General features: G+C 35.1%; 1 protein-coding gene across 2 annotated transcripts in view; it reads left to right on the forward strand.

Moving 5' to 3' along the window:
- LOC149555994 (uncharacterized) overlaps positions 1–8,710 on the forward strand; it is a 72,146-nt gene extending 63,436 nt beyond the window's left edge. Inside the window, exons 2-6 of one of the 2 annotated variants that reach the window (XM_089830107.1) lie at positions 569–996; positions 4,049–4,275; positions 4,384–4,576; positions 5,387–5,521; positions 7,187–8,710. In XM_089830107.1, the coding sequence (XP_089686233.1) occupies positions 606–996; positions 4,049–4,275; positions 4,384–4,576; positions 5,387–5,521; positions 7,187–7,662 (1,422 nt within the window). In that variant the 5' untranslated portion in view covers positions 569–605 and the 3' untranslated portion in view covers positions 7,663–8,710. The remainder of the gene's footprint in view (positions 1–568; positions 997–4,048; positions 4,276–4,383; positions 4,577–5,386; positions 5,522–7,186) is intronic. The other variant, XM_089830109.1, reaches the window with a different exon arrangement.
- The last annotated feature ends 2,552 nt before the right edge of the window (positions 8,711–11,262 follow it).

An 11,262-nucleotide genomic window follows, 5' to 3' on the forward strand; every position in this document is an offset into this window, starting at 1 on the left:
GTTTTGGAGTGTTGGTCAGAGTTTCTGGGTGAACTATATGATAGTTTCTAGTTTCTACTCAGAACATTTCAAGCCCATCCTTTTGTGTGCATGTTCTTCTTAATAAATGAAGCAGTTCAATTGAAATAAATATTTAAAAATAATTGTGCAGGTCATCTAGAAAGTCTAAGCAATATGTTTCCCTGCGAATTTTGACTTATAATTAGGGTGTGGCTGCATATACTGTAGCCCATTATGATGAATTAGCACAAAGGTGTTTGAATGGGAGGATTATGTTGTTTTAGTTAGTGTTTGGTAACTGCTGAGATTCTCCTTGGTGGACCTGATTTCTGTTTAGATTGACTAGTTAAAGAAATTCATCATATGGGATAGGGCTTTATCAACATCTAAGGCCTTTGAAATCCTTGGTGCAAGCAATGGCTTTGTTGGTTTCAAGTTTTTTTATAGCTTTCAAATATTTAAATTTGTAGATTATCTTTTGGATGTTGGTGTGGTTTACTTTTCATTTTTTATCTGACAATGGGATTGTTCATTAATGGTCTAAAATATGGTGCATAATTGAACACAGACCAAATCCAGTCTGGCCAAATACATTCAAATTTGAAATGAACAAAAAGGAAATTTTACAACCACCTGGAAGTTTGCCCTCAACTTCTGAGTCAGGCATAACAAATATGCTAACAACAAGTGGGCAGAAAGAACAGACAGCACCAGCACCACAAATTTGTCCTCACTCAAATCATATATCGAGAGTACAATTTGTATCTCCTCGAGAGTTGTCAGCATTGGCCAATTCTGGAAGAGGAACCAATTCTGGAAGAGGAACAAATACACAAAATATGGGAAACATCTGGTTAACTTCAAGGAATGATGGGAATGAGAAAAACAAAGATCAAGAAAATAATATAGCTACAGGAATGCTAGGAAAGAGCCAGCGGACTGAGGACTTCCAACAAAGAGAAGAAAGAATATCATCATTTCCACAGTTCTGTCCAGGTATGTCCATTGTATTGTTACTGTCAAAGCATTTTCTTTCCATATTTTAATTTATTCATGAAAAAATGTATTCAATGGAGTGTTCATTAGGTTTATTGATTGAAACAATTTAGAAATAAATTGGAATGGAATGGCATGAATTTTATGTTAAAATCTCTTCTTATTCCTGCCGGGCACAAATTTTCTTATAGTGTTTTTTTCGTTGATATCAATGTAAGACAGTTATCTTGAGAGAGTATTTTCAAAACCCATGAAAGTGATCATAAGAGCACTTCTGGTTTTAGCTGTTTCATAGTTTATAGCATAATCCACAGTTCATCAGATGGAATATTATCAGTGGAAACTAATTGCATCTGGTCCATTAGTTTATGTGGATGTAAAGGCAGGATAGTAATTAATCCTTCACCTAGCCTCTCTGCTTCATTCATCTAGCCCTTTGGTTAATTTAGATCGGTAGATGTCTTTCAAGAAGCCAGTTTACTGATAAATTTTCACTTAGCTTTCTGACTTCCTCTATTTAGTATTTAAATGTGTTAGTTTTTTAATAGTGTCTACTTGTTAGTTGCTTGCTTGATTTTTTACGAGTACTGATGGTACACTTTACAGTGTTACACTTTCCAATCATCTTTACAATCTCACAAATCTTCCTTTATTCTCTGATCGTGTGACAACTGTAGTTTAAACAGGATTTTATCACCATTCACTCTGACTTTTATCATTTTAGTGCCCATAAAACATATTAGTTGTGATTGGATATACACTAGCCAATAAAAGTTGTATACATACCAAGTCACGATGGTCACCTGCAAATATGTCAGCTAGTTTCCAACTGAAATTTTTTTGCAGTAACAAATAATGAAGTATATACTTGCTATGCATCTGATTGTAGTTAAAATACATTTAGAGAGTTATGTATGAAACTGAAAGTCTAATCGGTACCTGCTTTTAATCGCTTGCAGCAAGAAGTCATAAAATTTGTCCTGTATTTCATGTATGTATATAACATCTAAAGGATTTTCTAGTGATTAGCGTTTTGTAGTTATTGTGAATCTCTTTAAATGATTCCAAAGGTAGATTACATCTTCCTGTTCATGATTCTTGCTGCACTTTTACATTTTTCGGTATGTGACATAGGTTGAAACAAGTTGTTACCACCATTAGCTCTGGCTCTCATCATTTCTGTGCCAAGAAAGCATACATAAATGATATAATCGAATATTCACCAGGTAGTCTTCATATTTGCAAAAATTAGTCTGTTTGTATATGCAGTTTTGCAAACTCAAATTTTCTGGATGCTGATTGATAATGAATTATGATTGGACACATGAGAATGGTCACTGTGAATAACTCAGTTGCTAATTGAAATTTATTTTGCAATAACTAACAGTGAATCATCAATATATAATTATGCTCACGATGCCTCTAATTACAGTTAAAATATATGGAGAGATGTATAAAACTGAGAACTGGTCCCAGCATTGTTAGACTTTTGACAAGAAGTTACAGTAGTTTGTTGGTTCTTTTACATACTTCATTTGTGAATATCCCATCTGTAGCATTTTGTAGTGATTGTGAATTTCTTTTTAAGATTCTGATGATACACCACATTCACCATTCCATGATTCCTGCTTCGGTGACCCCCACAAGATCATGATGACACTATGTTTTCTGTCATATATCTGTACATTTGATATATGGGTTCCCCACCCACTTAAAGAAGCAACTAGTCATTAAATCATTGAGAATGGAAACCCTGAATTTGAACGATTCTCCCTTATTTAGGGTGAATGCTTACCTGGATGATGGTGGCTGAAGCTTTCTCCAGATTTGTCTATAATTTACCACAATACGTGGTGGCACTTATTCCTGGGACTCATTAGTTGACTCGGCCATCTCTCCATTTCTGCTCTGGTAGAGGGGCACGTATCCATTTTATCTGTGTGACCTGTGGTAGTGTATCCTTTAATAACTCTGTTCTTAGCCTCATTAACTTGATCTCTTATTGTAGCTGTTAAGATTTCAATGAGACCCGAGCTTCAGTGGGTCGTGAGGTTTGCATATTGGTGGTTCTTTCTAGTCTAACTCTATTCTCCATGGCTAACCAAAAGTTATTATGAATTATATAATATGTTTGATGGTATCTAAATATTCTTCAACCATGGAAGGGAGCATCCAAGGCATGCTATTTTTGAATTTTGTAAGCTAATTTAGATTGCAGGAAAAATAAAGTGAAACAGAACCTTAGGCAAAAAGATGAGGTGTGCGTCATATTCTACTATGTGGTTTGTTTTTAGTACAATTCAAGCCTCTTCGTTTCTGTTAATCTGACAGAAATGAGGTCGTAGTTTTCAAGTTTTGCTTTGGTTTTTCTATATAAATTCATGCTATATTGGTTGATCAAGAATATTTGATTTGGCAAAATGATGCTGCATATATGTACAAATTGATGCTGGATATATATAGAAATAGACAATCAGAGAAATTGTTGGTAAGCTGTTGGGAATGACTTTAGAATTTCAAAATAAAATAAAGAAATTAGCTTAAGCTCTGTTGAGAAAATGATTCGTGCATGAAAAGTTATGACCTCTGTGAGAGCAAGTCAAGTGGATTGAAAACAAAATTTTATAGCATTTATTGGATAATGAACATTTGAAAAAAAATTGAAACCAATCTCATATGAACTAATAATTTTTTAATATAGATAGCAATGCAATGCAAGATTTAGGGTATACAATTACATTTGTAATCAAGAGGGAAAATATTCAAGGATTCTCAAGTCACATTACCTGCAGATCGAGATTTTTCCAAATAAAGTGAAAAAGGATTTTGTGAGTTAACATGCATAAACATAACAGAGTTTTGTAATATTAAGTATAAATTAGTTTGCTTGGAAGTTTGTTGGCTTGCATAAAAAAGTTGCTAGTTGGACAGATATCTTGTGATAAGTTTGGTCAGTTTTATAAATTTTTTAATACAGTTAACACTGATTTGTTAACATGCCCCACTACCTGTTAAATTGAATTAACCCTAGTTATACTCAATGGATATGCAGTCGATCATAAATGTCAATTGATTGAATTTGCGCTAGCATGTGGTTTACATCCCCCAGCTTACTCCACAATCTGTGATGGTCCTCCACATAGACGTCGTTTCAAGGCAACAGTTAATTTTGATGGCCAAACATTTGAGAGTCCAGGATTCTTTGTTAAAGTGAGGCAAGCTGAACATGCTGCTGCACTGGCAGCATTCGATTCATTTTCTGATAGAGTATCTACCTTGGTAAAATTCTAAAGCAACTTCTCATTTTATGTGTCTTTGGTGGGACATCATTTGCTCTTTCATGAAGAATATCATGAAGGTATAAACTAACAGTGTTTCTTTTCACAGGTTAGGTCACCTATAGGCAAGATTCTTTTGGAGGTAAAAGCACAGAAAGAAGGAAGTCCTTTACCGGTGTACACGACAACTGTAACAAGCACGGTGAAGTATAATGGGATGGAATTTGAAGGCAAACCTGCCTGTAGTAAAAGGAAAGCAGAAAACAATGCAGCTATGGTTGCATGGTCTGCTCTTAAAGAGTGTGAGATTTTTAATATTTTTCCTTTCTATGAGATTTCTTCTTTAGGGACAACACCGAACATATTCATTTTTATAAGAACAGAATTTTACCTTCACACAAACTTGATTATAGGTTTCAAATCTTTGTTTAAGCATTCAAATTCTGGTTTATAATTCAACATGAATAACAATATGCTTTATTGGTAGTCCTTCAATCTAAAACAGCCAGTAGTTATGTAATAAGAATGGTTTGCTAGTAGGGAGTTTTAAAGTAATTCTAATGGAATTAGATTAGGTGTATAGAAGATAGAATGATTATGCTACACTGACCAGACAGACATGATTCAATCACTATTATGGCTTTAAGATCTGTTTGCTTGGGGTCTAAAGAAACTCTAGCTTTGGAAAACAACTTGAAAAACAACAGTTGTTGGCACGGAGAAAAACAACAGTTATTGGAATGGAGTTTGGTCATGTAACATATGTTTGAAGAGTGTCAATGGTTTAAGACGTTAAGGCAGATACATAAGGGTGGATTTGTAAACACATTGCTGTATTGGAACACAAAGTTATTGTCTAAGGTCTTTGTACAAGATTGAAGTAAGGCATTTACTTCTTTAATAAGATGCAATAAATTTTAAAGCAAAAAGAGGGCAAGAGTTTTGATAGCTTAAATTTATTTCTGGCCATTAAGTGCTGGGTTTGTGTAAAGTGAAGCTTCCAAACAGAGCCACTGTTTCTATAATCTATTGGCAATGCAAGCTGCGACATGTTAATCAATCTTCTTCTGGTATTGCTATCTTACTTTTCTTTCCTATGGTTGCTTTTACAGTCAAAAGGTCAGCTGTATCAATACCACAAGTGCCAGGTGATAAGGGAAATGCACCAGTTTGTGAATCAAATGGTCATCCACTTATTGGGTTGATCAATCATTTGAAGGATGAGACAACAGGGGCTGGATCAAATGGTGAGCTCTCTCATGTCTAATTGACTAGAAGTCTTACAGAAGTTTCCCTTTTACAGCTACCTTCCTAAGCCTTTAAAACAGAATCAAAGAAAGAGATGTTACAGAATATGGCAAGAACTATGCTAGGAAATATAGATGAGGAAAAATTTCAGAAATCAAGTTATAGGTTATGACTTAAGTATTCTCTAGGTATACCTCCATCAGAAGCCTGTTGTACCAAGCAACGGGTTGCAATTAACTTAATTGCTCGTTGCATGCTGAGTCAAAATGGTACCTTCTAGAACAGATTTTTATTTTAAGAAATTCATGTTGGCACCATCACTGGTCTTTGGTGTCACATCTTGTACTAAAATATATTTAGGCTTTTGTGCAATAGTTTTAAACTTTATGTAAACTTTGAGTAGAGATCTCTGCTAGTGCTCTCTCTTTTTTTGAAGTGATAGTGTCTTTTATGTCAACCATTTTGTGCACATTGCTAGCTTTACAAGTTTAAAAGAAACGGATTACTATGTTTGTTTGTCCCAGAATCGATCCATATTTTGCTTGATTTTGGTTCCCTGCACATTGTCAATTTTCTTTCTTGATTTCTTCTTATTGGAAGCATATTGAATTGTATAGGATGCTAGAAATATTTTGTATTTAAAATTGATAATGTCTTTTTCCAGAAGACCCATTTATGTTGATGCTTGGCAAACAAGGTAACCTTGAAAAACGAAATTTCATATCTAGTTGTGTAAGGGCTACATTAGCAAATGTTTCGTTTAAATTAGTAACCTATGAAAGGCCCTTGAGTGTCATAAAAAATAGTCTCTTAGGTTGATACGCTGCAAGCTAGCTAGCTCCATGGCATAATAAAATGACTCTCCATGGTATAAGATAATTGATCGTTTCTAAGAGACTCCCCTATGTTTCGTTACCAGTATAATAACATGGTTTGTAAGACCTTGCTGAAATATCGAGAGCCAATCTGTTGAAGAATCTGAACTATCTTTAGACTCTCTATGCAATATATACCGTGTGAATGGGGATCAGATCTCTACATCTGTGTAGTCATGTATGCCTTGACTGTCTAGTCTACATCTTCAACCTTACATATCAGAAAGAAATATAGAGCATTCCTTGTTTGTCATACAAATGCATCATTTGTCCTCATATTATGCCCTACAATATTCTACTCTTGATTGGAATTCATTACCAATTGATAATATATTGTGCTGTATCAGACATCAACAGAGTTTTTAATAGTTAAATCATAAACTGCAGATTTTGACTATCTATTTCTTCTTGTGATTTGGGGAATTGGCTCCTGCATATTTATGTCAACTTCTCACCGTCTCTAGATATTTTAGCCATTTGTTGAGAGAGATTTATTCAGTTTATATTGTACTGTATGGACTTTGAGTCTTTTATGTGCAACAATTTGGTAATGATGGAGGATACATTTAAGAAATTTCTGTTCAATTGTTTTCCATAGCCTTTTTAATATGTGCATTCCTTGTTTATTTTCTGCATGGCAACCTTTTACATAGTAGTTTAATCATAATGTGACATGTTATACAATTGAGATAGAATACAAACTCTGCATCTTTCTGGAATGCAGGTGTCATTTTATTTTAATTTGTATATTGCTATAATTTTTTGATTGTGTGACTCCTTATGTTGTAGTTTCGGCCCACAACCTTCCCAACGCTAAAAGACTGGCTTTTCAAGATCAAGTTAAAAAAGTGACCATGGAGGTGGAGTGTCTCCAAGAGCTCATTAGATCCATCGGCCATGGCTCATGCACATTCAGGGAGATTACACAAGACACTGACCAGTCACGAGTTCAGCAAGAAAAAAGTATGCAAAATATGGTAGTGGATAATGCTTCAAGGTGGGGTATATCAGACAGTGGTGATCTCCCAAGCAATGGATGGGGCAGTTGTGGCAACTTTGACGGCAGGAGCCAACATCCTACAGGGTCTCAAGGAAACCCGAGTATAGATCTTTCTTTGGCTCGACCTTGCACCAACTGCTCTAGGGTGATTCCCCAAAGCACTGGCAAGGAAAAAGTTCAGCAAGAGGAGAATACACAGAATTTAATGGATAATGTTTCGAGGTGGGGCATGCCAGATATTGGTGATGTCCCCACCAATGGATAGGGAGGTACTGACAGCTTTGGCAATAGGGGTCAACATCCTACAGGGTCCCAAGCCAATCCTAATACAAACCATTCTTCAGCCCAACTTTTCACCAATCGTTCTAAGGGCAGACAACAGTTTAGAGGCCGCTATAGAGGCTGATCAGGGGGTCATTTTGGTGGTCGATCTCATTGGGCTTCACCCCCTACAAATGAAAGACAAGCACCAGCATTCCAGCGGGCCGTATATTCTAATCAGAGTGGTCATCAACAAGAAACAAACGCACAATATGGAGCTCTAAATGTTGGTTCGGGGTGGGATGTAGCTGACATCCATGATCCTCCGGCTACTGAATGGGATGGTTGGGGTAACCCTGACAAAATATATCAGCCTTCAGTGGGCTCTAAAACTGAATGGGATGGCTGGGGTAACCCTGAGGATACAAATCAGCCTCAAGTAGGATCTTGTAGGAGCCTTTCTGCAGCACGTGTTCAACTTCATCCTAGCCACTCTTGGAGCAGACCACAACTCCGTAGCCATGCATCAGGTCGAGGTGGGGGGTCTTCCCTCTCTACAAGGCGCACTGAGTGGACTCCACACGCTAGAAATGACAAACATTTTCCAAGGTTGGACTTGGCCATATCCCCAGTTCGACCTAATGCTCAAGATGAAATTGTGCAAACTGAAGAAGAGGATGATGGTGTAGACTGGATTTTACCTGATTCTAGTGATCCTTCAGCTACTGGATTGGGAGGTCGGAGCAATTTTGATGACAGGGATCCTCCTCCCACAACAGGCACTGTTGCTCCCTGTGCTTAGTTGTGTGCCTCTGCTTTTGGTCTGACCAAAATGTATTTTGTTCTTCTGACATTAGGTCTCATGTAACTTAAATCAATTTTTGGCTCTCGTCTTCAGAAGTGTGTTTAGTGCGAGGTCTCACTCCTCACTATTCTCTGAATCTTACCATGCAGACTATATTCATTAAAAAATGAATGGACGTCTGTTGAACTCTTTTTTCAGTATGCAGCCTTTATTCATTAGAAAATGAATGGACTTCTGTTGAACCCTTTTTTCAGCGTGCAGACTTTATTCATGACAAAATGAATGGACTTTTATTGAACTCTTTTTTCAGTGTGACCTTAATACTTTCAATAACCTTAAAACTGGGGACTGAATGCTATTTTGTTGCCATGATTTGGACTTTGACAGCTTGTTTATGACAGTAACATAATTAAATGAATGGATTTCATATGTGGGCTATAGACTTGTATTATATGCCAGTTATTTTTAATTTATATTTTGACATGGATGGAGATCATTAATATATATAGAATTAGAATGGTAGCTCAGGAATCAAATTTCATGAATGAAAAAGCAGTTTGAATACGAGTAATAGGTAACAGGAGGTCCCATACTAGGTGTTGTATAAGATGTACTTTGCATTGTTGACATTCGTTTAAGTTATTGATGGTGAATTTTATTGTCACTGTTAAAACGGACTGACATTTATTTTAGTTATTGACAGTGAATTTTATTGTCACTGTTAAGCATTCCCGTTTTAGTTGCAAGTGAATTTTATTGTCACTGTTAAGCATCCCCGTTTTAGTTGCAACTAGTAAGTTCAATGTTTAATGTAAAAGGGGTTTAGAACTTTGCAGAGTCAATGCTGAACTTTTAGGGGAAAAAAGGCAATGAGAAAAAAGAAAGCAATTGATTGTCCTGATAGCAATATCACAATCGTTGAATAACAATTTAAAGATGTTTAAGAACAGATTTTATGTTGGATTTTCAAGAAACAGAAAATACAAATCAGTTCTCAGCCTTTTTTAATATGTGCAAATAGTTTTTACCATCTTTGAATGTCTAAGGATAGATTATAGACAGGATTTAGAAAAAGATAAAATACAACCAGTTTCACCATCTATAAGTGTTTTCAACAATAGAGCTCAGAGTTTGAGGGATGAGACTTCAAAGAAAATGAAGTTTAGAGTTGCAGATTTGCATGCTCTTATGGTAGTACTTAAATAACTGTAGTTAATGAATAGTTAGAGGTTTAAAAAGAAATGGAGTTTACCCTTTTAGGTTTTGTATGTACATGTACCAAGAACATGTAAATGAATAGGATAACTAAGTTCTAGGAAGTTTTGAAATTGAAACTGACGATTTAAGAGTTACAAATTTGCAGGCTAAATCAAATAGTTTGTGTGTTGGAATGAGATGTTTTAAAGAGTTACAGATTTGAAGTATGTTTATAGCATAATTTATATATATGTTTTTAGTATAATTGTTATTTTGCTTAGAGTTGCATAGACTTCTAAATCAATAGTAATAAAAATAATGCTATAAAATACAGTCTATGCTACTCTAAACAAAATAAAAATTATACTAAAAACATACATAAAAATTATGCTATAAACATACTTCAAATCTTTAACTCTAAAAGAAATCTCAATCCAACACACAAACTTATTTGATTTAGACTGCAAATACGTAATTTGTAACTCTCTTAAATTGTCAGTTTCAATTTCACTTCTTCCTAAAACTTAGTTATCCTATTCATTTATATGTTATTGGTACATGTAAATGCAAAACCCAAAAGGCTAAACTCCATTGCTTCTTAAACCTCCAACTATTCATTAACTACAGTTATTTAAGTACTACGATATTAAAAAGCACCCAAATCTGCAACTCTAAACTTCATTTTCTTTGAAGTCGCATCCCTCAAACTCTAAGCTCTATTGTTATAAACACTTATAGATGGTGAAACTGATTGTATTTTATCTTTTTCTAAATCCTGTCTATAATCTATCCTTAGACATATTAAAAAATGGTAAAAACTATTTGCACATATTAAAAAAAGCTGCATTTTGCGTTTTTTTTGGAAATCCAACATAAAATCTGTTCTTAAACATATTTAAAGTGTTGTTTTGTTCTAAATCCAATTTAAAAACTATTCTTCAAACGTATTCAACGATTGTGATATTGCAGAGATCAAGAGCTCCATAGAAGACAACATTATCGGGCATTGGCTTCAAATGTGCTATGTTATGTTGCACAAATTCTTCTCTGGGAGTATAAGCTTCTTCCAGAAGAAGTGTGAACTGAGTGCGCAAATTGATCATGGTGTGCCCGATGCCTGTGTGATCGAGCTAGAACACTGTTTTGGGAATCGACAACAACTTGTTTTCGAAATGGGGAATTTCATTTTCATTCTCATTTTCCTTGGAGCAGACAATTGCTGCATTTTCAAGCTTGATCAGATTGGGTAGATCCATGCCCAAATAATAATAAAAAAATTTAATTTCAAATTCAACTGCAATTCCAATTTTAGCTTTGTAGAACCAAACAGAGTATTCCTGCAGATAGGGTCCGTTTGGCTTCCGGAATAGGAATTGGGGTATAGGAATTTGTTATTCTACATTCTGTTTGGTTCTATAAAGCTAAAATTAGAACTGCAGTTGAATTTGAAATTTAATATATATTTTTTATTTGGGTACAGATCTACCCAATCTGATCAAGCTATCAAGCTATCAAGCTTGAAAATGCAGCAATTGGAAAATGAGAATGAAATTGAGATTCCCCATTTGAAAAACAAGCTGTTGTTAATTCCCAAAATGGTGT

Source organism: Cupressus sempervirens, chromosome 5, assembly GCF_028749045.1.
Source record: "Cupressus sempervirens isolate cs-2001-9-10 chromosome 5, ASM2874904v1, whole genome shotgun sequence".
NCBI lineage: Eukaryota > Viridiplantae > Streptophyta > Pinopsida > Cupressales > Cupressaceae > Cupressus > Cupressus sempervirens.